The sequence below is a fragment of the Leptosomus discolor genome, chromosome 14 (assembly GCF_034619465.1).
Source record: "Leptosomus discolor isolate bLepDis1 chromosome 14, bLepDis1.hap2, whole genome shotgun sequence".
NCBI classification, from domain to species: domain Eukaryota; kingdom Metazoa; phylum Chordata; class Aves; order Leptosomiformes; family Leptosomidae; genus Leptosomus; species Leptosomus discolor.
This window is the reverse complement of record NC_141404.1, coordinates 11,286,984-11,314,512: the sequence shown is the minus strand read 5'-3', so window position 1 is coordinate 11,314,512 and position 27,529 is coordinate 11,286,984. Positions and strand designations below refer to the sequence as shown.

At 42.1% G+C, this 27,529-nt stretch overlaps 1 protein-coding gene across 1 annotated transcript in view; it reads right to left on the bottom strand.

Moving 5' to 3' along the window:
* Positions 1-8,060: 8,060 nt before the first annotated feature.
* The window catches only part of APOLTP (apolipoprotein lipid transfer particle homolog), a 108,101-nt gene continuing 88,632 nt past the window's right edge, over positions 8,061-27,529 (bottom strand). The window contains exons 54-72 of the mRNA XM_086472831.1: positions 27,289-27,451; positions 25,400-25,521; positions 24,237-24,377; positions 23,528-23,641; positions 23,004-23,132; positions 22,349-22,510; positions 21,089-21,253; positions 19,840-20,005; positions 19,621-19,791; positions 17,969-18,153; positions 16,789-16,993; positions 15,690-15,877; positions 14,895-14,992; positions 14,302-14,486; positions 12,978-13,180; positions 12,293-12,482; positions 11,502-11,611; positions 8,639-8,758; positions 8,061-8,204 (exon numbers count right to left, since the gene is read on the bottom strand). Coding sequence (XP_086328957.1) covers positions 8,061-8,204; positions 8,639-8,758; positions 11,502-11,611; positions 12,293-12,482; positions 12,978-13,180; positions 14,302-14,486; positions 14,895-14,992; positions 15,690-15,877; positions 16,789-16,993; positions 17,969-18,153; positions 19,621-19,791; positions 19,840-20,005; positions 21,089-21,253; positions 22,349-22,510; positions 23,004-23,132; positions 23,528-23,641; positions 24,237-24,377; positions 25,400-25,521; positions 27,289-27,451 — 2,961 coding nt within the window. The remainder of the gene's footprint in view (positions 8,205-8,638; positions 8,759-11,501; positions 11,612-12,292; positions 12,483-12,977; positions 13,181-14,301; positions 14,487-14,894; positions 14,993-15,689; positions 15,878-16,788; positions 16,994-17,968; positions 18,154-19,620; positions 19,792-19,839; positions 20,006-21,088; positions 21,254-22,348; positions 22,511-23,003; positions 23,133-23,527; positions 23,642-24,236; positions 24,378-25,399; positions 25,522-27,288; positions 27,452-27,529) is intronic.

The following is a 27,529-nucleotide window of genomic DNA, read 5'->3' as shown; positions in this document are numbered from 1 at the left end:
TTTCTGAAATACCAAAAGTGGTACAGTAGTAACCCCTGTGTTCCAGTGAAGTGAAATTAACTGAGAAGATGAGATGCAGGATTCCTTGGAATAGGTTCTCCAGGTTCAAGATGCAAATACTTTTACCACCTCGTGAAACAAGCTTGCTGTGCCTGAGCACATTTTTGCCTTTGAAGGTTTCCTTTCTTGTTCTAATGTATGCTATTTTTAGTGGTTTACATAATTCTTAAATATTTTTTATTTTTGTCTTTCTTTCCTCCTTCTGTGAAAAAAACCCAACTGTGAAATCAAATCAAAAAGCCTTTAAAAAGCAGAAGTATTACTACTGTTTATTTCCCCTCTTGTTTAAGGAGAATTTGAGTCCTAAAGAAAGCATTGCATTATCCGTGTGGTGTGGCTTTGTAGTTTGGGGTTGTATTGTCCAGCAATACAGTTCTGTGAATCGGGAATGCATCTAGGAAGGGAAGGTACTTCCTGCTTGTACTCTGCACAATTTAAGACAAGAATCAAGTGGTGGTAACTAAATTTTAAAATTGTGGGATTATGTTTTCAAAGCATGTGGAAATGAGTACTGTCTCAAGTAGATCTTTAAACGAGATCTTTACAGATTAAGGGGCTGGATTTCAGAGTGCGATTCCAGCCTTGGGTTTAGTGTTCCCAGCCAGACCACATGAGAGGCAGTGGGATAATGGAAGTCCTGTGCGCTCAGACCCTGCTGACGAAATGCCAAAACACACACCCAGACATACAGAATTTTGGCAGTCTGAGTTTGTTTATTGTTTTCACTGCTGGGAAAAAATCCACCCATGGGCTGCTGTAGCCTTTCAGAAATGGCCCATGTGGTCAGCATATTGGCTGGCAGCTGCTTTATCTGGCATTAGATGCTTTTCCATCTGAATGCTGCTTACGCCAGGAACCTGATGCTCATTCTAAAGAAGGTCACTTCGCCATGCGTTCTAACTAGGCAGTAAAACCCTGGAGATGAAGAGCTAAAAGGTCTTCTGCATCCTTGCTAGTGTCAGTAAATTTATGGCAGAATTGAACATGGCTTGTAGCCCCTGTTGTGCATGGTTGGTGGGTGCACAATGCGGCCGTCGGGAGTGAAACTACTGTTAGTCCACCTGGCAGTGGTGCATGTTCACTGGTGCATCTGTAGGGCTGGATTGGATTTGTAGAGGATTTCTTTGCATCTTTCACCACCCTCTCCCATCCAGAGGCTCATGAGTCAAAGTATCTGGGGTTTCTTGCTAACAGACAGTTCCAAGCGTAAGAAGATCCAGATCTCTTCGTTGCCTGATTTAGGGTGTTTCAGTATTTGTCTGTCTCTGTACTGTACATTTGACCTCACTAAAAACCCAGACCTAAACTCTGGTTCCAGCCCCCTAGCAAGTTTCACAGATTTGGTAAGTACAAGGCTATAAACGTTGATTGGAAGGAGATCTGCTGACCTGAAGTAGTGCTTCAGAAAGGCCTGCGATTACATTAGTAAAACAGTAACTTTTTAAGGGTTTTAAAACCAAGACTGGATGCTTTTATTAAAAAGTGCTGTCCTAGAAACTCAGAGCAAAAGACACTCTTAGCAAAGTTGCATGTTGAGCTTCTAAACAAAAGACTTCTAGTGGTTGCTTTGGCTTGGACTTTAGCTGTGCTTTACCTAACGCGTGGCTGATGCTGCTTGTGGCTGTTGGTACCTTCTGCACCTCCTAGGTTTAAGGGTCAGGCTGAAGCGCCTCATCTCTGGGGTTTCACAGTTTGGCAGCACTGTAGGGCTCTACTGGGTAGTGGGAATTCTCCCTTTTCCACATCTTAACTCATGTCTCAAGCTCTACAGTAGAAATGTGGGTTTGTCTGTGATTTTTGGCACTGTTGTACAGCAGAGCATGTAACAGAAATTGCAGGGTGAGGGGCTTCTCTAGCCCTGTCTTGGGGAAGGGGGGGTGGGGTGGGGTCAAAGCTGGGCTCTTGTTCTAAGAGTGCTTGCTGTTGGGTCCTTGAAGAGGGCAGGAGCATGGCAGTCAATTGCAGGACGGCTTCTGCACATGCCATGTTAGCTCTGTCGTAACTGGAACAAATCTGGATTTATCCTGGAGCACATACCAGTATCTGGGGAACTCAGCTGGCAGAAATGTGAGGCTCCATGTATTCCAGACTTCCTCAGCCTGTGGTAGATCCTCAAAACCTCCACTTTGCTTCTAAGTTTTGGGGCGCGAGAGTTTGCGTGGTATGCGTAACTGTCTGTGAACTTTGTAGATCTGGAGTTTCTGTTTATGACCTAGATAAAGGACATGTTGAAGGTGAGTTGTAGGCACTAAAAATACCCTTGGAAGAACGACATAACCTCTCTGTGCTCCTGCCAGGACAGCTCTGTGTGTGTGTGTTCAAGGTGCTTTGCTCAGAGTGCGTTACAGATGCAGCCATTCCTGGTCCTCAGCAAACCGCGCCACTTCTGTTGTGTGATGTGTAGGTCCAAGAGCTCTTCCATGGATGTTAGGCATTTTCTGTAGGACAACGCTGTGTACTGCGTTACCTTCATCTGAAGCATAAACATTGCGCTTCAGTCAAGACCACACTTCAGACCACCTTGTCAGTAGTTGCGAACTAAAGGTTTAGTCCTGGTAAAGCCGGGATGGTGCAGAGGAACAAATGCCAGTTTTGAGTTTTGGAACTGAAGTATTGACCTAAGAAAGGATTCAATCAAATCCTGCCACAGGGATCCCTCCGTGAGGAATCACAAACACATTTTAGTTGGCTCGAGGGATGCTTTTTGTGCTGCATCATCACCTCATCTGGGCACGCTCCCCTGCAGGAGTGTGTCAGCTGGCAGCAGGGAGGCTGCTGTCCAGGCCCAGGGCCTGCTGGAACGGGCTTCCTGACATCCTCCTCTGTCACCTTTCTGTTAGTTAGTTTATTTATTCATAGGGGTTCCTCATCTGAGCTGCCTTACAACGTTGCTGACATCTTGCTTCTGTGAGGCAGGGAGGGTGGTGTATTCTTTCCATTTCTTAATTCCCAAGATGAGACATGACCATGCAGTGATGGTTTCCTTGGTTCACTAAAGTTTTTACAAAGTGCACTTGAAGAACCTCTTGACCTGTGACAAACTACTGCATGTTTTTGCTAGTTATTTTATGAAGGAGCATAAAAAAGACTGCCTTTCCCCTGACAGCAGTAGGGACCGCCTGGCACACGGGAAAGGCCTGGCTGCCAGTGCAGGAAAAAAAAAAAAAAAAGATGTGACTTCATGCGTGCAAGCTATAATCAATGCTAAACTCAAGTTACGATCAAGGTATTGAAAACTGAAGTGTGGTTTCTTTGTTATGTTTTTTTTTTTTTTTCTTCTCATCTGCCCCTCCTTCCCAGATCTTTGGAATCTCTTGCTCCACTTGCTGACATTTTACTTTGTTCTTGCAGCTGTCCCCTCGGTATTCTTTCAAGGGTGTTTGGCATGCTTAGCCTGCGTTCTTTAACTTCCAGGAATATTTCATACAATTTAGGCTTCATTATAAACCACCTCCTCTCTCCAAGTAAGCAACAGGAAGACTTGATTTCTACCATGTTTTATAGAGCAGCATCTCGGGGGGGGGGGGGGGGGGGTGTCCTAATTGTAGGAATTTTTCCTGAGTAGTGCAAGAATTGTGTTTTACTTAGAATTTGTATAAAACTACAGTGCAAGTGTTCAGAAAACAAGTGTAGTCTAAAGCCGCATACACAAGGTAACTGGGGCCAGCTGCTATTTTTGTCTCTACGAACTAGAGGAGCCTTTTAAACCCAGCCAGTTCCAACTCTGTAGGTCAGTACAATGTCGGGAATAATCAGTAAAAATGCACTCCAGCATAAAAATAAGGAAGTCAAATGTTTATTAACATTATTTCATAGTTCAGAACACCATTATTTCAATATTTGCATATTATGCAAAGACATCTGAAGGATTTTTCAGTGTTACCTTTTAGGAATTGCGTTCCTGGTACTGTGTGGAGACACATAATGCATTTTTTTAATCAACAGACGTACAATATGGGAAGTAATTTAACAGAGGAGCCACTTTCACACAACAATAGCTTGAACACCTTAACACTACGAATAGGACAGGTATCAGTCACCTTTTCCCAACGTGCAAACTGATCTCTGAGAAGGGGGTTCTGAAGATGCAAAGGGAGAGTGTGAAACTGGTGAACAGGTACGAGAAGGCTATTTCTTATACACATAAACAAGGGGAAAAAATCAGCCAGCATAAAAATGAGAAAATGATTAAATGCTTTAAGTTGTTTAACCATCTTATTCTATCTCTAGCCCTCTTGCGTGTTGGGGCACTTCCCTGGAAAAAGGTCACTTTCTCCAGAATTTACCAAACAGCTGAGTGTCAGTTCTGGAGAAGAGTCAGCATCTGCACAGGTTCAAAGCTGATACGTTGCTTTCACAAAGTGGCCCGCTTGTACTCATCTGAGCTGGAAAAGACCTTTTCTCATCTTTTAAGAGTATTCATGTTGTGGTTTAGGGCTTGTGAAGAGGCAATTTTGCCACTGAATAGGAGGGTATTTTTAAAGTAACTGATAGCTGATGCCCTGGTAAGTTCTGAGCCCCAGTTCCGCTTGAACGTGAGGAGGAACTTCTTTACTCTGAGGGTGACAGAGCGCTGGAACAGGCTGCCCAGGGAGGTTGTGGAGTCTCCTTCCCTGGAGATACTCAAAACCCATCTGGATGTGTTCCTGTGTGACCTGCTGTAGGTGAACCTGCTCTGGCAGGGGGGTTGGACCAGATGATCTCCAGAGCTCCCTTCCAACCCCTACCATTCTGTGATACCCTTATGTCCAACTTCTGGTTGATTACAGTTCTGGCCACTGTACTAAAATTCCTTTTACCCTCAGGTGTTTCTGGGTGAAAAGCTTTCCTTTTATACTACATATGCTTCATCACATCCGTAGTCCTAACACTAACACCTTTGCACTTTTACTGGTCTCCCTGCTATCGCTTCTAGCTTGTCTACCTAAACCAGCCGTTTTATTTGGGGTGCTGAAAGGGTTCTTCCATCTTCAGGGCTGGTATCTGCCATTCAGAACTGTCTCAAGCTGAAATGAAGAAGAGATTAAATCCGGTTAAGCGGTTAGTAAGTACTTAAAGGACAGCAAGTAACAAGTGACATGTAATACAATTGTTATTATGCTGAATTACAAGAAATCTATAAAGGGGAAAAACTGCATCAAATATATTTATGACATTATCAAAAAGCTGGGGGAAAAAGTATTCTAGCACTTTAGATACAGTTTTACCTTAGGTACACTAAACTGAAACAGATGTAAGGTTCTTTCTTCATGTTTGATGATAAATTCACATTTAGGAGGAAAAGAAAGAGCAGCATGATCGTTTACTAAATTTTGTGGGCTCTGGCTAGTTCAACTATCCAATGGAAGATCCTTGACAAGAATGACTCTCCAGGAAGTAGTGCAGAGGTAGGTGTTACTGACTGAAGTTCTCTCTTTGGTTCTCATGACCTCAGGCGGCGATCGGTTACGATGTGTGACTGGCCTGGCCATTACAACCTCTTTCACAATGTCAGACCTAATTCTCCCTTACTGCAGTTTGGTCTGTTACACTTCCTTCTCTTCAGTGTGGTTACATATCTAAAGACTTAATCCATGTCTTTCCTCAGCCCTTCAGTTTTTTTCCCCCACAGAGACACCTCTGGACTTTTCTCCCCTGGTTCACAAGTTAACTAAAACACGGTGTCCATAACTGGATGCATAAAATAAGGATAGAGAACAATAATTTCTTGTCTTAAATACGTTTACTCACACGTACATCCCCAGTATACTTTGCTTGTTTAATAGCACATTGCTGCTGTTAACTGAGCTTGTGATCCACTGTAATTCCAGTCCCTTTCCTCAGAAATGGGATAACGTAAACTAGCAGCACTAGCTGACTTCAGTCTCTTGGCTACTGAGCCACTCTGAAACTCTCTTCTCTACTGAATATTCAGGCTCAGATTTAACAAAATTTGTCTCTATTTCATATGCATATGGTGAAGAGTTTATATAAACTATTGGAGCTAAAACCAGTTGCTGTCTCCAAGATGCTACCCAGCTATTCCAGGGCCATCTACTGCTTACACACGGGGTGAACTGAATACATAGGGCAGGTCATGTCACGTGGCATTGTTGCCACATACGGGAGCATATGCATGTGATGCACTTACATATATATTATTTTTTTCAAGGTTTTTATTTTATGGCTAACACGATCATCTGCAGGTACCTAATTATTCCCTTTCTTAGTGGGTGAGAATTCAGCAAATACTTGTGAATATTTTTTTTAAGCAGACCACAACTATGGTTGCAGTCACCAAATCACTCTGAGGTGGCAGTGAGTTTACACCTGCAAATGAATAACATTTTATCACCTACATTAAACCCACCCTGTTTTCTCATTACTGAGCCTTAGCAAAGCATGGAGCACAACAGGAGTGTAAACCCTGTTGCATTTGCTTCAGATCAAGCAAAAGCATAACTGGGCCTTCTGCGTGATCCTATCATTTACTTAGAGTAAATGCTTCCACTGCAGTCTCATAAAAATACAGTTACTTCTTAAGTTATTACTTGGGCAAGTATGACAGTAATTTGTATGTGTGTTTCTTTTAATGGTCTCACTCAATGAAAAGATACATGCATATAGCACATTTCAGAGAAGGCTTTGTCCTTTTTTTGGTCTAAACTAAGGAATAACATAATGCAGAAGATTAAAAAGCGTAAGTTTGAGGGATGTTCTTGGTCATCTCTCTTAAGACAGCAATATGTGAATAGTCAATATTACTCAAGTGGTGCAAGTTACCATTGTTTATGTATCAATATTTATATAGCTGTTTGTAGTCAATCAGTGTCCTAGTTCAAAGAAGGTACTGTACACAGACTATTCAGCGGAGACAGAGTTTAATGAACCTGCAGAAAAGCTGTACTGTGCAAATTAGTGGATATCCCCAACCCAGAAAATGCTGAAATACACAGCTGCTACCATCCGTAAACGGTGAGGTGTTTCAGGTCCCTGCAGTTCTGCGGCACAGGCAGCTGCAGTTCAACAGCAGCTGAGCTGGACTGGAGCACAATGGTGCATACTGGAAATGGCAGCTGTACAGCTGAACTGCGCAGTGACTGCATCACTGCAGTAATAATGATGCCCTAACTGAAGAAAATAAAAGGGGACTAAATTTTGTTACTAACAAGTACTTTGGGGCTGTGGACTATAGGAGTGTTTTCTTTAGACAAGAATAATTCTTTCTGTAAAATTCTGCACTTACCAAGTAACACAGACACAGGGAACAGAACATGCCACTTTTAAAGCAGTAACTGTCCTAATCTTGTTTCTGCCGCAACGTGCAGTGCAGCACTGTGTGCAACTTCACCAAAAGGGTGAGGATCCATAACCAATTTGCACAGTAACAACACAAACGGGCAAGGATTGTAATGACCACAATGTCAAGCCAGCACTACTGCTCTTTTCAGGCTTTTCAGCTTTCTTTGCATTTTTAAAGAGATTCCCGGAAGACAGCTATCCAGATGACTGCTGCATTAAAAGTATCAATAACCTTGAAATTCTAGATTAAGTTGAAAGAAGATAGGTAACATTCATTAAAAGAGACTGAAAAGTACAAAAATAGGTCACCAAGAATGTTTAGCATGTCCATGTAATGCGTATTACTGTTAAGATTAATCCAAATGCATTATTCAGACAAAAAAAAGATTGAAGCAAAAATAGTATCTGAGAAGTGGAACTCCTAGGGACAGTCACAACATCATCTGTGAGTATCCTCCTGCCTCCTGCTACAGAGCAAGTGAGGGGGAAATAAGAAAGCCAACAGAGTATGAATTGGATGGGTCATGGTGTGCTTCCAAGTGAGCAGCAGAAAGGGTGAGAGACACAAGGAGCAAGAGGAGTAATTCCAGGAATAGGAGTGGGTTTACTCATGTCCAGGGTCAGATCCATCAGTTTCATTTCCTCGGGTGCTCTTGAAGAACAGGCAGGCAAGTACTGGAGCAACACAGTCAGGATATCAGGATGAAAAGAAACGAAACTTACCACTGAGGAGGAATTGCCACAGGGACAAAATTGCGGTTGCACAGATGAACAAAAGCAGCTGCTAAGCTGCAGGCAGCCTTCCACTCCGGGGCTTCGCAGGCGTCGCGCACACACATGCTGTGGAACGGCTCTGGGTCCACCTGGAACACAGAGGGGATGGTTTAGAGCAGCGGTGTGCAGGCTGCGAGCACACATCCTCCTGGAGACAGCGGTCTGCAGGGAAACTGGAAAGGAACTTTGATTTGTGTATCCCTCCCCTCCTGCCCTTGGCAGGACCAGTCACCAACCTTTACTCTCTTCCTGACACTGAGAGGTTTATTTGTATTTCCAAATTCTAGACCTGTATGGTGAGGAGCGGCGCAGTCGCCGCTCATGCCACTACTGTGTGGCTGTCAAGGACCTTGATTTGTATTTATGGTGGTATAACACGCTTTTTTCGGATTGGATGTTGTTCTGCTTCCTTCTAAAGTTATCTGCAACTAAACTTCTATATCCTTGCCACAATTAGTGTGCTCCTTTGGAGTACGGCATTTGGGTATTCAGGTAGTCCTTTGATGGCTGACGTTGCACTTACAACTTTGAAGCAGCTCCTAAGAAGTGAATGTGGTTCTTCAAAAAACAGTTTACAGACTTTTTGCTTGGCTGTAATCAGACACGGCTTCACTTTCTTCTGTACGAGACTGCACTTGTTCACCTGGGAAAACAGAATCGCTCAAGTTGGGGTTTTTTGTTTGCTTGTTTTTTTAAAACATCAGTGTAGCAGGATTTGTTTGGATTTCCAGTGTGAGATGGTTTGAAGGAAGATACGGGCAGCTCCGTACACTGCTCTAACATTTATTGTTCATTAATATTGACAAGTACCTTGCACTCTTCATAAACAAAAATGTACATCTCTCAAATATTACAGATTACAGACATTGTTTCCTTTTTCTATTGATTTTGTTTTTCACTGAAGGATTTTGGTGGCTGCTGACACAATAAGTAGCTGGCTAGTTGTCTTAACTTTATTATATATGACAGATCAGAGTTGTGCTTTTACTAGATATTTTTGTTGGAGAAAAAAAGTTTCATATCCTTGCAGGGTTATTCACAGGTAATGAACAACAAGGTGGCTTTAACACCCCCCCCCCCCCCCCCCCCCCCCGCACTGGAGGTCCCTACAATTACAAACATCTTTTTGATAATAAAATGTGAATGGATTTTTGTGGTACATGGTTCAGGTAGGGGCCCTTAGCACACCAGTCAAAAGCTGATGATACCAACTATTAACAGAACTAGCAATCGGCAGCATTTACTAAAGTTTCTTAGGATTTGTTTTGACTGAATACTGGTTTTAGTCCTCTGTACCAGATCAGCAACTTACTGGGTTTTCAGTCAGTGATCTCCTGGCAGATCTTTGAGTTTAGAAGTTTGTTAAGCAAGTGTAACCTCAAGTTATTTTAATTACTAAGAAAAATTAACTGCCAGTTTAATCTCTCAGATAACCCTCATCCTGAAGCAGTCAGACATTTGCAGTCTCCTTTTTAACCTCCTCCTTTTGGGCGGCAGCTGGTCTTGTACTAGAACTTCACTGACGTTACTTGCAAGGTCAGTGTATGACGAAGGCTTGGAATAAAGCTCCTGGTAGCGAGCTGCCAGTCTGAGTTTATGGTTTGATGTGTGGTGGCTCCAGCAATGCCCAGTGACCGACTGCTTTTATTTCAGGCTTCAATACCTGGCCAGATTTCACCCGATGGTGTTTGTGCTTTCTGTATCGCGCATAACTGCACTAAAACTTCTGGCCAGGGAGGATCCAGCGAGTTCCGTTTGATCAGCACAGCTGAACGCACTGCCTGCTGGAACCGGGTACTTCTACCCTCTCATCTCTTCCTACCGCTTTAGAAAAGCGTCCAAGACTTTGCAGGAACTCCTGACTTGGCACATCTGTACTCCTGGCCATACTCCAGTGATGTACGACAGACAGCAGAGTGTTATTTGCAAGTCAGTCTTTTTATTTGTTCTGAACGGAACACGACTGCAAACAGCACAGAGTTCAGCTGGAGTCATCTATAAATTTTTCGTGGTGCTATACAGCACAGCAAAGATGCCATGGCCTACCAATAATGTACCCGATCGATAGTGTGAGCACAGCCATTATGACATCAGCCACTTAGAGGAGGACATACGTGACTTCCCAGCTGGTTTACGACAGTAAGTTTCTTGCCTATTGCTTTTAATTGATTATGTTTAGTTCAACGTCTCTGGATAGTTTTGCATTAGACAGTTGCATATTTATGAATATATTAGAAGTTGGTATTTGTAGCAATTAAGAAAATTATACCTACAGTCAGTCACGTCATGACCCTGCCCCATTAGTAACATAAACACAGGCTGCAAACTCATTAGATGTATCTCTCCAACAGCAAGGAAAAGTACAAGATACTTGAAGCAATCCTCTTTTTTTAAAGTACAGAAATAGAGCTGAAAATAGCATTTCTGTGCCCAGAACTCGGACATCTTCTGGTGAGAAAAGGGAAGAGTCATAAAATCTTAGCAGTAGTAAGATGCTGGGGTTTTTTGTAATAGATTCTAAAAATTAGGCTCGAAGGGATTTAGAGGATCCCGTCAAAGGGGCTTGAGAGCACAGTAAGGCTGCATTTTTGGTCAGTTGCATTCACGTGGCTACGTGCACCTCCAATGGTTTCATATTTAGATTATTTTCAGCTGAAGATAAATGACTTCAATTAAGTTTAAGTCTCCCTGAAGCAAAGAGGTATAACATTGCTGCTATGTGAGTAAAAGAGTTACAACATTAATTTAAGATAGTTACAGGAAGTCCTTTTATGCAAGTTAGTAACTGAATCAGTAGCAAACCCTCCAAAAAAGTCTCAGCACTTAGTGGTATGGGGACAGAGAGCAGCTTTACCAGTAAGTGGTTTCTACATTTTTGTTTCTTGATAAGACGAAAAACAGGAAGAACAAAAAAAAAAAAAGGAAAAGAAAAAAAAAAAAAAGGAGGCTTAACACACCCAGCTACAAACAATGGCTCTAAAGAGAACTTCCAGAGGGAAAACTTCCTGGTACGAACTGTAGCCTGACTGATGAACACACAGGTTTGTCCCAGACCAGGTACCACCTGGCTCTGCATTCCAGCAAAGAGGGTCTAAGCAGGAAAACTTCAAAGATAACTCAGTCCCAACATCAGGTTCTTGTAATGTTACCTTACCACTTGGGCCAAAAATGCTCAACCCCTCTCTGCAGGGACTTCTTGTATGGTTTATAGCAAATACATGCAACCCTTTTCCTGGTTAAACACAGGAACCCAAATGACACCGAGTGTGCTGCTGTTCTCACTACCGAGCTGTCGTTCATCTAAGCCAGAGCAGTGTGTTGGCTGTGGCCCTGTGTGCTCCAGCACCCCTGGCAGGCTGCACAGAGAGCGCCCTTCAGCTTGTTACCTGCCAGCTCTGGGTGAACTCTCGCACGTTGTCAGTGACAGAACGATTAGGAAGCATCCATTCATTTCCAGCTTCATTATCGTTGGTGCCAAAAAGCCCGGCTGAAATACCTGGAATGAAATTGAAATGGAGTAAAACACTGGCTGTCCTGAGTAGACATAGGAAAATTTTAGAAACTGTCTCTGGGCTCTGCTTGTTCTGTACAGCAGAGCTCAGCTGTAATGCAGCAGAGGGCAAGTGTGCCCAGGTATCCATTATGAGTCGCTCTCAGACCGCACGGCCATCTCACTCGTTAGCTCTTCATTTGCTTCTCCTGACCAGATGAAGGTGTTGTGTCCATTTTCTGCTCATCTCTGGCGTCCGAGTTTTAGGACAGTGTGGGGCACATGGATAGGCATGCATTCCAAGTAGACCAAAAACCCTGGGAGCTTTAGGCCTCCGTCTTCTGTGCTCCTACAGGTTTGAGAAGATAAGCCTGCTATAGAGCAGTGATTCTCAAATGGCATTTGGGGTTGGGCTGACTGCATTACAGCTGCCCCCTATTTCTATCTGCTTGATTGCACTGAAGCAGTAGTAACCTGGGTAGCTGCTTGCTGTGTTTACCAGAATGATGCCCACCATGCTTTATTTGGAGCAACGCGGGATGCCTAGGGCCATTTCCAGGGCGGGTATAAATCAAGAGGGGAAAAGCAAGTGAAAGACAACCCACCTGCTGGACTACAGGTGATGATAATTCAGAGACACAGAAAAAATGACTAACAGCTGACAAAAGCTGTATGGTCGGTACTCACCATGGTGCCATCCAGCCAGTGTGACAGTACAGAGATCATACTGAAAGTCACAAGAGACAGAAACTCCTTTCTGATCAGACACTTCTATTTTGTTGGTTTCTCTCCTTGAATTACTGGTATTCTTTTCAAGGGATTGATCCAGTACTTGGCAGTTCTCTTCCCCAAAGGAAAAGTTGTACATCTTGGATCTCTGTTTTAAAATGAAAATGCAATTTCAAATATGTCACAATGAAAGTTCAATGACAGGCAAGCTTGGTCTGGGTTCGCAGGTGGGACGGGGTCAACTTTGCTCAGCCCAGAGTTAGGGAGTAAGAACGGGGTTGTGCTGAACTTCTGAAAGAGCGGGAAAGCACAAAGCCTCCCTGGTACAGTGAGACTAAGACCTCTCTAACTGCCATTCTCTTAGACCATGTAAGAGGAAAGCTGGAAAGTTCATCGAGCCTCTCTTGTTTTAAGTACCCAGAGAGCAAAGAGGCAGGCCTTGAGTTAAAACTGGTTTTGTTTTGGGGAGTTATTTCCTGATTAAAAAGTGGTTACTTTCTAGCACTTACAGCTGAGAGCTGCTCTGATCTGTATTTTGAGCATTAATATTCTGAAGACTTTTTCTTTCTCTCTTTTTTTCTTTTTGGTTGGTTGAAGATAATTTCTGGTCTGGAAAGGAAGAATGTTTGACTTTCTGTCCTACCTTCAGTCTTGGGTAGATACCGATCACAGTCTGGTTCATCTCCACATACAGTGATCTTGAGTTACCAGTTTCCTTATTTAGTATTACAGTGAAAGTATTGTGCACAAAATCCTTGGCAAGAAGTACACTGCACTTTGATGCCAAATCATAAATTTTTCCATCAAACGTCATAAGATGCTTGGTCCCCATTAACATAGCATGATCTAGAGAATGGTATTGCAGAAGAAACATCGGTGAGTTTTCCCCAGAGCAGTAAGCACTGTGCTACTACTTGCATATTGCAACACAAAGAGCTTCTGGCTGGCATACACTTAAAATAATTTCTCAAGCTATTATTACATTTTAATTAGTTAGAAGGTGCTGTACCACAAAAATTTCTCCAGAAAGGAAGCAATCTAATTATTTCTTTTTCATTATAGTTCCACCTGAGTATTCTACAACTTTGAGAAACATGAATTATGATTTAAAGCTCATCTTGATTTATAGTCATGCTACTTGACAGTCATATTTGTAAGCTCCCCAACACATTATACATTCCTATCAAGAAAACAGCATGAATATTTATGGTCTCAGAAAAATACCCTGCCAAACAGAGTTGCAGTCCAAGAATCCCTGCTAATATATCACTTAGACTATCTGGTCACTAGGACCTAGTAGGTGCCCCCTGTTTTGTCCAACTACTGGAAAGAAGTCTTTAAAAATGGTTCTTTCTGGAAAAGCCATTATCTATAAGGGACAACTGGGACTGTTAATGCAGTCTTTTAGCATTTAGCACTGCTTTTTCAGGTAATACTGTCTCTGAAGTTTTTGTAGGGCTGAGGTTTTTCATTCTAGAGTCAACAGAAGTGATGACGCCAGTTTCAGCATATGGACAAAGCCTCCATGGCAAGATCCAGGGCAACAGGTATGGCTGGCATTGAACCATAGTACCAACTTACAAGAGCATACAGAGGAGACAGATCAATGCCACCTGCTGATTTCCAGTCTCAACAGTAGGAAGAAGCGTAAAGAGTTGTAAAATTTGCACGAATATTAAGCAGGAGATGTACTCTCGGTGGTCCTGCTCTGGTAGGGGGGTTGGACTAGATGATCTTTTGAGGTCCCTTCCAACCCCTAACATTCTGTGATACATACATATCATACATACATACATACATACAAATATTGTTTTAACAAGAAAGACCATATATAAAGTTTAAAGGCAAAAGTATTAATTAGCGATCATCTCTATGTAAACTACTGTTCCAAATACAATTCGTAAATTTTAGAACTAAGTGGAAACAGATCCAGCTACAAAACAAAGCAGCACTTTGTAAGGGCTTACATTCAAAGGGACTCTCCATCATCCTCCGTTTGAATCTATAATACTCTGCAACTATGTTGGTATTGTAGAGGTCTTGGAGAGGCCTCATTACCTTTTCTTCAATGAGATAATTAGTAATATTTGCCAGATTCAGGGAGCGGTCTGCTTTAGGAAGCACTGGCAGTTTTACTGTCACCGAACAGTTCCTGTAGAATACAAACAAAACAGCATGTGCCCTTACCTGCTAAGCTGATGAAATGCAGTTGCTTTATTATTAGAAATGTGGAAGTGAAATATTCATAAGAACTGTAGTCTGGTTAGAATGGCAAAACAAAGCTATACAATGGCTAAGACCTGTGATACACCGTGCCATATAAGGCCAGTTATCGTTCTGGTGGTTCTGTTTGCTGCTGAGTAACTTCTTTGGAAATGCAGCATGTCCTGGTAGCCAACAACACTGAACGTGGCGGGGTGAGGCCATGTGCCCAACGCAAAGAGCGACCGGGTGGCTGTCCACAGCCCTCGGCATACCAGCCGACAGGAAGACCAACTATGCCCATACCCATTTAGAACACTACCCAGCAGCAGGGGTCCTGCAAAACCCCACCAATTACCTGGCTGAAAAACTGTAAAGGTTGAGTAACGACTTCCGAATCTTGCTCACAGCTCTAGAAAACATGGCCTCTGCCCACCTGAGCATCTGCTGTGTAGTCTATTGGAGAGCCAGAAAAGCAGATTACAAAACTGACTTCAGTATGGCTTCAGGGAGGGTCAGTACCTGACAATGAGTTTTAAATCCATAGTCAGTGAAACAGCACTTCAGTCTCTCTTGCATTTGCCACTTGCCTGACAGCATCTTGTCATTTAGAGGTTCATAGCCAGAGGACAGACACTGGTCACTACAGCAACAAATAAGGAACAGCACTAAATCCCTCCTAAAATAACATTACTTAAAGTATACCGTTACATCACTGAGTTAATGTGCTTCAGTAGCTTGCAAAGGATTGCTATCTTTGTTAATATAAACTGGTGTCATGATGTATCCTTTATGTTCTTCATTTCAACTAGAAGAGACCAAACCTAGCTGTACATTATTTGTTGGAATCACAACCCTTCCTCTCCACGGAAGAAAAGCAAAAGGTACATGAATGACAGATTACTGCTGCTGTGATTTCAACCAAAACTAGTTAACCAACCTCCCCTCTAGCTGGAAAAGTACGGCTTCCAAAGCAGGACAAGTATTTCAAGAACAGTAAATTAGCTGTGCACAAGCTTATGTGCAAAGATACCCACACTATTTCTGTGAGCAAAAATACTTATTGTTGTGAATCCATAGTTCACAGCTGAGCCTTAAACTTGTAGGCCTCATCTTTCAGACCATTAAAAATGGAGAACTGAATTGTACCAACCATATCCAAGCCTGCTTTCGCAACCTTTAATGCCACCTGGATTGGTTCCGTTAGCCACACATCTTTTACAATCTTGGGTAAGAAAGCCTGGATTTTCTTCATGTACTCTTCTGTCTTCTCTTGCCAAACTTCATCCAGTGGCTTCAAGGTTACATCATAGTAGGCATCCTGCAAAGTTGCTAATGGCTCTGAAGTGAACACATTACATGAAAAAAAAACCTTAGCGAGTAGGTTGCAAAATGGCTTTTTGTTTGTTTGTTTCCCCACAGCTTCCAGCATAAGTGAAGGAGGGACCCAGTTGTGCTCAGGGCAGGCGGGGACAGTGCACAGCTGTGCGCCTGGACCCGGGGTTATGTAAAACCGACGGAGCCATTTAGCTACAACCCTGATCCACTCACACGCCTGGTATTAAACTCCTTGCTGCTTTCCAAACTAAATGTAAGGAACCCTTTGCAATATGCCACCATCAGAGCTGTGCAGCTCCACCTGCACCTGCTCCAGGAGGAACGGGACAGTTTGGTCACAATTGCAAATACGGTATTGCCACTTGTGAGTGGGAAGAGTCTCGAGGTTCAAAGGGAGGTTTTACTCTTGTGAGAACTGAAGGTTCTCTCAGCTAATTACAGCTGACCACATTTCTCAATGGTTTCAATATGGGCTATAGTCCAGCTGAACAGTGAATTAGTAGCTACTGGATATAGACTTGGAAGAAACAGATCAAGTGAAATCCAATTAGTACAAGCATTCAAAACTCAAGGATGGATATGAACAGCTCTTTGGGAGGAAATGCTTGCCAGGGAGCTGTTAGCAGAAATGCTTCAGCTTAGGAATTAGGGCTCTGTACTCATCCGATTGAACCCAGACTCCTGTGTCCAAGAGAATGCCTCTTCAGTGATTTCATTAGAAAGCTGGTCACACTGAGGTTCCTTAAAGCTTACTGCAGCAAGGCTCCCACTCTGTAAACTAAGTGCCAAGGTCAGCACTTTTTGCTAGATCAAAATAGAAACATTTGTGCTGTTCAGCACCTTTCAAACACAAGTTTGGTTTGCCCTGCCCTGCCATCATCCTTATTCTCCTTGCTTTGTGTGGTTTTGCTTACTTTGCAATTCATTCTGCATTTGCTGGACAATGTCTTGAATTTTATCCAGGTACAGCGGGAGCTTGCTTCTCAGTATCTGCCCGATTCCACTTTGCTTCCACACCTGGGTGACAGCCCTACCCACACTGTGGAGGAATCCTGCGACCTTTTGCAAGGCTATCGAAGGCCAGTCAGCTGCTTCAGACAGAAAAGCAACTTGCTGCACCTATAGTGGTTCCAAAAAAAGAAGGAATATCACAATCCACGGTGATCACAAGCAAAGCTTTGACTCCATTCCAAGGCAATTCTGAACTCCTCAGTGTTGGTGCAAAGATATAGGGTCTTTACCATGAAACATGCTTTTTGTCTGTGTATGAATTGCAGGTTAGCACAGGATTAACCATTCAAATGTTTGAGCAAAACAAAGTGACTGCATGCAACATGATGATTTTTAATTAACCCTGCGTGAACATTTCACAGTGCTTCCACAGATGATGTACAGATACTTACTGATCTCCTGAATCTCTGCATACATCTGTCAAACTTCTTTATTTTCTCCATCAGTCTGGCTTTCAGAAGGCTCCCAATTTCATTAAGTTTGTACTGTAAGAAGATGAATAAAACCCTTGAATTTATGATTTGGAATGGGTCCAAATCACTCAAAGTTCATACTAGTTTAAATGCTAGCAAAGATCCACAGTGGCCTCCTGCTTCTCAGGGGAAATGACTTCTGCATTATTCAATGGTTAGAAATGGGAACAGAAGAGTCTGAGGATGAAAAACCAGCAAGCGTCCTCCAAGCAGAGAGTATGTGAAACCCTACTAGAGTAAAAGCACATTCAGGGATTTTAATCGTAATTGTGTAACCAACAGGCTGAGCAGCCCTGGCACATTGCTGCTGCTCTCACTTTATCTACTTACCCTCTTCAGAGGATACAGCCTTTAGGAGAGGTCCCCTATTTTCTACGCTTTCCAGGTATGGCTGAACTTTTTAATTCTCACCACAGTTATCTTTTTACACCACAGTGAAAACAGTATTATTCTGAGTTTAAAAACTGCATAATTCCTCTTTTTGCCTGGCTATTCACAGAAACACTCACACCTGAAGCCTACCTGGAAGACACTCCATCAAACTGACAAGATTAAACACTATTCTAGAACAATCATCACACTGCTGTTAACTGCCACTGAAGGGTCTCACCTCAGTCTTAAGAACTGGATCGCCACATCCGTGAGCCAGAACACTCAAGCTTCCATTAACAGCTGCTAGAGTCATTTGTCCCATGTTTTCTTGCCTTTCACCATTAATGCTGAGATAGGTATTAATGGTAGCCATCTGTTGCCCATCAGTACAAGCACTGACTTCCATTCCTTCTTCCAAATCCCCTTAGAGAATGAAAAGAGCATGCTTCATTTATAGGAACACCACTGACAGACATTGTTTCAAAACCAGCTTTTTAATTACTTAGGTGATCAATCAGTGTCTGAGTATGTCAGTGTTGGCGGGGGGGAAAAAACAAGAGAAGATAAACAGATCAGTGGCAAATCCGTAACTGAAACTAGGGCTGGGATTGTCAGCTACATGAGTTTGAGACAACTGTCCTACCACCAAATCTACCTGTGCACAAATCTAATGTAGTTGAAAGGCAGTGTAAGAGATGACTTCGAATTCCCTGAAACAAAAGGAGCCTGAGAAGAAGGGGGAGGGGGTGAAGGCCTTCCGAGCATCCCCAAGGAATGTCTCAAACACTCGCTGAACGATGCAGACCTTGTGCTCAACAAACTGATAAGGCTAACACTTGCTTATCTCTTGTGGGCCTGGAGAGCCAGGATGCGGCTGGAGGAGGGAGCCCTGTGGAAACAGGGTGGCTCTGCTCTGGCCCAACTTGTTTGGTCTCGGGCCATCATGTCCAAGGAATGACCTTTGCCTCATTATCCACGAAATGCATATTAAAGTTGACAGCCCTCTATATGCTAATGAAGATTTTAGAGATCATGCTAAACATCACCTGGGGGAGAGGGGGGAACCTGAAACGAAATAGTGAGGTGGGTCGTACTGATACGGTGAACATAAAATGGGGAGATAAGTGCCACAAAGCGTGAGGGGAAATAAGTGAAAACAACACACAGAGAACAGCACTCCTAAGAACCAGAGACTCCCCCGCCTCGTTGGCTGGACTGCCACAGGAACCAGGACCGGTGATCTCTTTATCCCGCTCTTCCCCCGCCCCCTTTTCTCTTAAGAGTTGTTAAGTGATGCAAGGCGCACCCTACCGCTTGCTGCAATTTGCTGTGTACCGGTTGTCATGGACCCAGGTAAGATACATGTGTTAATCACTGTGGGCTAAGAAATGTTTGTGTATGGAGCTTACGTCCGTACTGCTGGGGATTTGCGCATCTGAGTCACATGACCCCTCTTCTGAGTAGGTCGTGACAGGTGGATGAGTCACGACAGAAAGCACTTGCAGCAGGTCTCAATCCATCTAACTTTAGTCATCTAAAAGTTAGGCACAGTCTGAGCCAATAGCCCTGTTTCCCCGCTCTTGTCAGTCAGAATTGGCTCTGCTGAGAGAATCGCCTGCAGAGGGTGATTTTCATACACCCTATTTCCTACTTCTGTTTCAGCATGGAGTAGAGTCAGGCTCTGGAGGTGCTTTTCTCCTTCCCTTCATTGAAATTGGAATGTAATGATTATCTTAAATGAGGCACAGAACTTTAAGATGGCTAGATCAAGATGAAACTAATCTTATCTTTGATCACCATCTATTCTAATCCTTCCCTGGCTAGTAATCATACAAATGTCTCCCAAGCTGACCTTTGTATAACAAGTTTTAAATTTCAGATTTTCATTACCTGAAAGACCATAGCTTGAATTGCCATGAAACTGAGCTAGCTTGCCACTAGAGACATAGCGTTTCTTCCTGGCCTCTTCATACCAATGACAGCTGTGAATCATGGAATCACAGCATATCTCAAGTTGGAAGTGACCCCTAAGGGCCAGCTCCCTGCTCCTTGCAGGACTACCTAAAAATAAATCATATGACGAAGAGCATCATCCGTGAAGGTACGTACCTTTCAAATACCCCATGTAGCACTGAAAACACTCCTTTCCTTTAGAAGCAGCTACTTTTACTTTCTCTTTCTGATCAAGAATCCCCTCCACCAGGATTTGGCTCTGGATGGATGAGGAAGTAGCAGTTCCTGTCAGGCCTAGCCAAATCTCTTCAAAGGCTCTTAACTGCAGGCACAAAGGAAAAACATTTACTCAAAGCCACCATGCAGAATTAATGAATGTTCAGAGATGATGCTCAAATACCAGTGCTTCCCACAGAAGGGTAAGTGGTGAGGGAAATGTTTTCCATTGCTTATGTACTCCACAGGAGTTACACTCTTAAGAGAGGCACAAGCATTAGGGTGATTGGCGCAAGAGCTGAATGACTGGATGGCACAAGGCTTGTGGACAAAATGTTAATAGTAGCAATGAAAGAAACATACTCTAACAGTCAATTCCCTGTGAGGCTGCTAAGTTGTGCCATTTATTCTAAAACAAAGAATAGAGAAAGCCCAAGCAGAGCACCTGATACTCCTTTCCAAAGAGAGAGGGAAAAATAATTTAGTATTTGTCTTGGCCTGTTACTGATTAAATCACCATCATTTTGCTAGGGGGTGGCCTGTTGTCTCAGTTAATTACAACTGACTACCCACCACATTCCTTCTAATGAAGTTTGGACGGTGCTGACCACATTACTTTTCTGCCTCACTCTGGTGCCACCATCAGTTTCTCCACCTTATTCTTTGCACAGAAAATTAAGAGCAAATACAAAATAGAGGGGAGACAAAAAGGAAAAGATTTGCCTGAGGGTGAGCACCATATTAGCTGTTCTGTGCCCTTCTCAAGGCCAGTTCTTTTTTCTGGCAAATGCTGCTTTGTATGAGTCTCACATTTTGGTTCCATCTTTTTTTTTTTTTTCCTATGGTGCAAGAAAACATGCCTCACCGAACAGACCACTCATGCTGAAGAAGCTCAGCTGTAACACCACACAGCCTCTTAAAACTTCCATATACTCCAGCTGATATACACTTACTATATTTGTCACTGAGCTCTGCAGACAACTAATGTTGGTGCCTTCCTTTCTTGATCGTACTGCATGTACATTGCATAACTGCTCCTTTAAAAACAGAACTAACAAAACCAGGAGTATTTTCTGTCGCTGTACTTGCCTGCTGTTTTAAAGTCACTGGCTGCACCTGATCAGTTGGGAAGATAGATGGCAGCAGGCCTTTAAAAAACAAAGCCCACCAAAATAAAATAAAAACTCACTTCAATTTCCAATGAATAGTTCTTCACATCAGCTGTACTCTGATTTTTCAAGGATACTCCAATCAACCCCTCATTTCTCCCATGATCAGCAAGGTGGAATCTGCTCTCTGATTGCAAAATGATGTCATCTTTGCTGAGCTGGTGTTTTCCAGAAAAAACAATTACCTAAGTTTGAACAAAAAAGGTGTTAAAGCTTAATTCTTCCAAAGAAATGGGCTCTGCATAGAGTAGTAAGAGGTTGTACGATGTCAGAATTCTCCTGAAATTACACAATGCAGTGATGAACAAAACTTGTAGTTTCAGAAACTAGCACATCCTCCTTCTCACAGCACTGTCTTACTTCATTATATCCTCAGTTTCTGTGGCATAACAAACCATGCTCAGTGATTACAGACTAAGACAAGATGAACAGCTAGAATATATTTTATTAAAACAAGTCCATTTTTGGGGGGTCTTGTGCTTCTCAACTACTCTAGCTAGGCAATTTGTCACATGCCTTTGAAGAAAACAATCCAGAAGAATACAGAGGCACCTAATTTGGAAGTGACATGCATAGACAGTTTTCGCATTATTAACAGGCTCTAACGCATCTTGGTCTTGGAAAAAGTTTTCACTGGCATCAGAATTTGGCTGTTGTTTCCCAGTGGTAACAGGGTGTGACCTGCTCTGACAGTAAACAAGGGAACCAACTGAGATGCATTTTAGCCACTGCAAACTGGAAAGAGACCACATTTATTACAAGTTCTAAGTTTTGTGTTTGTTATGAATATCTATAGGCAACTCTGAGGTCCAATGTGCACCTAAGTAAGACCATGGATGGGTCTTTGGTTTATGTGTGTAATATAAAAATAAACGACAAATATAAAGCTACACTATGGTTCAAAAATCCATTGCTACCTGCAGAGCAGCCATAAAAAGACAGTAAACTTTTACCTACAGGGGAAGGAAAGCACTTTTATTCCTCTCTAGTTTCCTTTTTGATCGCTTATAGCCTGTTTTGATATTATCCAGAAACATGAAATAGGAAAGAAAGAACATGGAGGAAGTAGACTGTTTACAACCGTAACAGGACCTACAGAACCACCACAGTGGCAAACACAACCTTTGTGCCTCCTGTCAAAAGACACTGTTTATTTATGGTTCCTTAAGTTACAGAAGTATGGCAGTTTTGTGAAAAGTTCTAGCTGAGGAAAACTGAGTCTCCAAACCAGTAATGACATTTAAAGTGAAGTAGGTTCAATATGTCTATGTGAGACTTACACTTGGAAGGTCACAGAACTCAAAGCTCATGTAATAGTCCAGGCAAGATGAGTAGTTTGTTTCTATTTTACCCAGAATCTTCTGTTTGGTGCATGAGGTCAGGAAAATATTTTCCAGAACAGCCTCTAACTGAAATTTATCAGGATATGAGAATTTATTTCTCTGCAATGAACCAAGAAAACAAAGTTAAAACATGACAACAGAATCTTAGACACTCCTCTGTGCCCACTCATTCCAGCTCTCAACCTCATCCTGTCCCCATGCTGGCTTTTGTTTATTCTAGGAGCTTCACAGTTTAATGTAACATTTCCAAAATGTAAATTTCCAGTTGATAATGTTTTGGCTTATCACACAGTTACTGGACCCCATCCTACAGAATTAACTCAATAGTTTTGCAAAATTAGCGCACAAGTGAGGCCTCTAGCTTGTAAGAACTCATTTTTTTCTTAATTATGCTACACTTAGCTTTCTTCCTATGCAGAGAAACACATAAAAGGTAAAATGAAATAATGGTATTTCACAGGAAGAGGTACTCTACAGAAGCTTTCTTAAAATCCACTCAAAATTACATATAATAACTAAATAAATTCCCTTCTGTTTGTTAAGAAGTTTCCATAAAAATGGTGAGTTAACAGATACAACTTCCTTCTCTTACCTCATATGTTAAATTGTGTTTGATTTTTTTGTCATCCCAGTTCAGATCTAGGTATTCATTAAACCATGCTGATCTTTGCTCTAGAGACCCACACGCATGTAGGTGTTCCATACTTAATACTCGCTGAAGCTGGAAGAGAGAAAAAATTAAGACATACATATTAGTAATTTTCTAAAAAACATGTTCAGTATATACTAGAGGAGTATGCTTTCTGGTCAAAAATACTCCCCTGTGAGAACCCCTGAATGGTCTATATCCATAAAAGACTGCTTTGACCTCTACCAAGAAACCTAAGGGGTTGACGATTCTGTCCTGTGGGAAAGCTGCATCCCAATACAAACGTACCTGGCAACATGGAACAGAATCCTTCAGAGGTTTTATTTTTCTTTGAGACGTGAAAAGAAAAGGTTGACTTCACATAAAAGGTTTTCATATGGTAACAACTACAGAAAAAACCCATTCTGTGAGACTCAAAACCAGAAATTTAGCAACACTCATCCCTTCTTAGCCTCAAAGACTCATACCTGACCTGAAGAGAGTGTCATACAGCCATTCCAGGCCGTGACGTCCATCTTTGATTTATCCTCCAGGGTCAGCCGGATGTCAGCAGGCTGCCCACCATTCCCTGTGAGCCGCAGCTGCAACCAGGAGAGAAGGATTTGTCCAGTGAAGCAAGACTAGACATAGCAAAGAGCCTGCAGGGTGATCTAGCAGAATGATCTCCACCCAGTGGAGAAAAAAAGAAATCAAATTAAAACTCCCACAGAACAGTATTAAAACTCCACCTGTCCAGGAAGCTCAGGGCCATAGACAAACACACAGGGAAACTGAACTTTTACAACGGAGGCAACAGAAGTTTTTGTTATCTTCTCTGGAAGCTGCATTGTGGAATAGGAGTTTGTTCATCCCTTTTTGGACAAAATTTGACTCATTTTCATTGCTAGGCTGGCTCCTGTGCATGTCTGACCTCTTACCACCCAAAATGGGTCAATGATAAACTTACAAGTTTTTTTAAATTTTTTTACATTTTTAAACTGACAGTTCAGTTAGCAAGAGTTATGCTTAGAAAAGAAACGATGCTGATGGTTCGGACACAAGGAGATAACAGCACTTGGTGCTCTTTACATTTTTCAGGATGATTCCTGGTTCTGCAATTCTTTGAGATGAAAGGTGCGCTAACAGTAAATATAGTATCACCGCTCCGCACTTTGCACCCCTTTCTCATGATCTCACCTGCTGGCTGTACTTTCTGCCTCTTCTTTCTGACAGGGAATGGACCTCCAGTTGCTTCAGAGTGTAATTAAATGGGTGGGCAACAGTGGCTCTGTAGTTCGTACGGTCTCTTCCAAACTTCAGAGAAGATGACACTGATACCTGATCCATATCAACAGATGTAAAAGGAACTTCTGAAATAAAACACCTCTCTCATACTGACCTCAAACATACACTCAGTAAGATTTCTCTTACACTTTTCAAAGAAATTAAGAAATGCTAATTCTTTTTGCGGGCACATTTATGTTTCTGTATTGTAACATGTTTTGCACATTCTCATTTATCTTTCCTTTATTCAAAGCATAATGTAATACTCAGCCAAGGTGCTGCATTTCAGACACACATATAAAGATAGCATGGCTGGTTGCAAGTCAGTAAGCTTCCCTGTTTACCCGTGTTTGGAAATCAACTTAACCAAAGTTCTCCTAGTTCTGTCTTTACTATTTATATTTAAAAAAATAATGCTGACTTACTTTAAGAAAATACAAACGGGTTTAAACTGTGCCAAAGTTGTCATTCTCACTGATAAAGAGGAGAATGAAACAATGAAATACAGAAGAGCTTCAACTGAGTTAGCAACGTTGAAAATGCTAAGCAGAGGTATGTGGGTAAACATAGCATATGTCCACGCCACAGGTAGGTTCTGCATCCTTTTCAGCCTCACACTAATGCTCACACTTGCTTATTTGTCTTAGATTTTATTTTTTTCCCCTCAAGCTGCTCTAAACAGGACATTTGTGCTATTCTTTCCATCCACTCTCAAAAGCTGTCCTAGAGCCTTTAAGAGTGTTGGGAACGGCCTTTATCCAGTGCTTTGAACCACGTGTATCTCATTGCCTTTGGTGATGCAGCAAGCTGTGAGGTTACTGCAAACAAAAACAATAGTATGGCCTGAACAATGCTTCCAACAAGAATACTGGCTGCTCATTTTTCATAGTCATAACCTTTTACACATAACAAGAAGGAGGATAATTTGCCTCCTACTTGAATTCCCTGGCTTGCTGAATGCCTTTTTTTTTTAAAAAAAAAAAAACCACAACACCAAACCCAACAAACCACAACAAAAAATCCCACTCATCTTTATTGTAATTCTCCTGACAGTTATTTGCTCTGGGCTGCTGTACCTGGTCCTTCTCATTCCAAATTACAGTAAGGTCATCCCGGTGACTGCGTGCCGTATGTTTCACATATAAGTTGACCCTGGCATGCCAGGGGAAAGGGATGGAGAGAGGATGGAGAAGTTCCACTACAAGGGAAAAAAGGCAGTAAGTTTTCCACACCACAAATCATGACTGTTCATTTTCTGTCAAAGAAGGTGGCACAGGACATATTCTCACACAGGTAACAGGGCAACAGTTGGTTCCCAGAGAAAACAATGGTCTTTGCTCATACGCACACGTGCACCTACCCAACACCACAACGGCTTTTGTGTGCTGATTTCTGCTGAATATGAAGAAATGTGACTGAAAACAGGAGTCCTATTTACCAGCAAAACAGTAATTACCTGCGATAATTGGAAGATTGATATCTACAGTCAAAACAACTTCCAGCAAGAACAGCCAGAAAAGTAATCTTTATGAAGCTGAGATGACCTTACACTGGAAGAGCAACAGCTTGCAACTCGCAAACGAGTTAAGTGCAGTTATCTTCTGTGTTTTCAGGTAACACAGCTGGAACATAAAGGTTTAGCACCTCAAGGTAGTGGCCAGTGTGACCAGTGCTCCCTGCAGTACAGTAACAGAATTTACTACAGTTTCTGAAAAAAGCCTCAGAAACAGGTGACAATAAAATAACATTAAAAAAAAATATCCAGCAAGGACAAAAACATACAAAGGAAAAAGAAAACAGAAAAATAAACTAAAATGAACTTAAAATTAAATGTTTTTACTCTCCAAATTCGAAGGGATATGGGACAACATTCAGAAAAAACGTTATCTGTGGGATGTGTCTCTGTGTCTCTAGTGCAGTGATTGAAGGACAAATCTGAGATGTGGGTCACCTCAAAACCTTCTCTCAACTGCAAGAGATTTGCATTTAGGTACCCACTTCATAGTGAGTGACCCTGGCCACTGCATTACTGGGTGTTTGAGGAATATGTGCACTTGTGGCGCTGGGAGTGTTTCTGGCTAGTAAGTCAAGCCACGGATGTGGCAACCTCACAGCATACTACGACTACAGATCCTATAAAGCTCCTTCTTAGCGCCTTGACTCCTCCTGGAAGGAAATACATCTGTTTCTTTTCCAGTGATTTCCAACTGGCTCCTTAAGTCATAAAAATACAGAACCAAGACCCTGATATCTTCATTGCAGAGCTCATACTGCGTGCACTCTCCCCTCCCTCCCAACAAGTTCTTCGTGTTTGTGAAAAAAAAAAAGGTAAATGAAACATTCACTGGCACAGAACTATGGAACTATTTTATTCGAACCGGAACCATCAGGAAGAAGAGAGGGAGAGCCCCACACATTGGCATTTCTCATTCAAATCGCTGCTCTGAATGAAACTAAATGCAGATGTGAACCCCAGTTGGCCACCTCCCAGCTAAGCATCCCAGCACCTTGGCTAGTAGCTGAAATACGTTAACGCTCTTCTCTGTTTACAAATGGTATCTAGTCCAAAACTAGCTCCTAGGTTTCCTTTGCTTTTCAGTAAATATTTAAAATTCACAAGCAAATATAAAAATAAACCCAAATGTTTCATTTAATCCAGAACACTTCCAAAAGCTGGTGTAAAGTAACAATCCACATCTTAACTTGTTGATGACTTCAATCTGGCCAAACTTTTCCCTGGCACTGCTAAAATTTATTTAAGCTTTACACTCCATATCCACAAAGCAGAAATAGCATTCTGAAGCGGATGTTTCTAACAGCCAGACTTACAATGAATTTAAAGCAAATAAGTTCTTGGAAGGCCTGGACCGAAACCATTTGAATATGCATTTTGAAATCAGATTTATGTGGTTTAGTTTATTTTATAGTCTGCTATCAACACTGGCAAAAGACTTGAGAAACCTACCCTGAACATCATGCCCTCCAGGTAACTTTGGGAAGAGTCCAGTATAAGTGCCTGTCACCTTTACCTCTTTGCCATCCCACAGAGCAGTGTGCCTCAGCATACGTGTCCTGTTGCCTTTTTGGTAAACTGTCATAAACACAAGCTGCCTTGGAAGAACTTTTAACTAAAAATAAAAGAGGGGGAACATATTAAGTTCTCTGAAAAGTTAAAATCCTAAGTGTGTAATTTTGATACTGTGAAG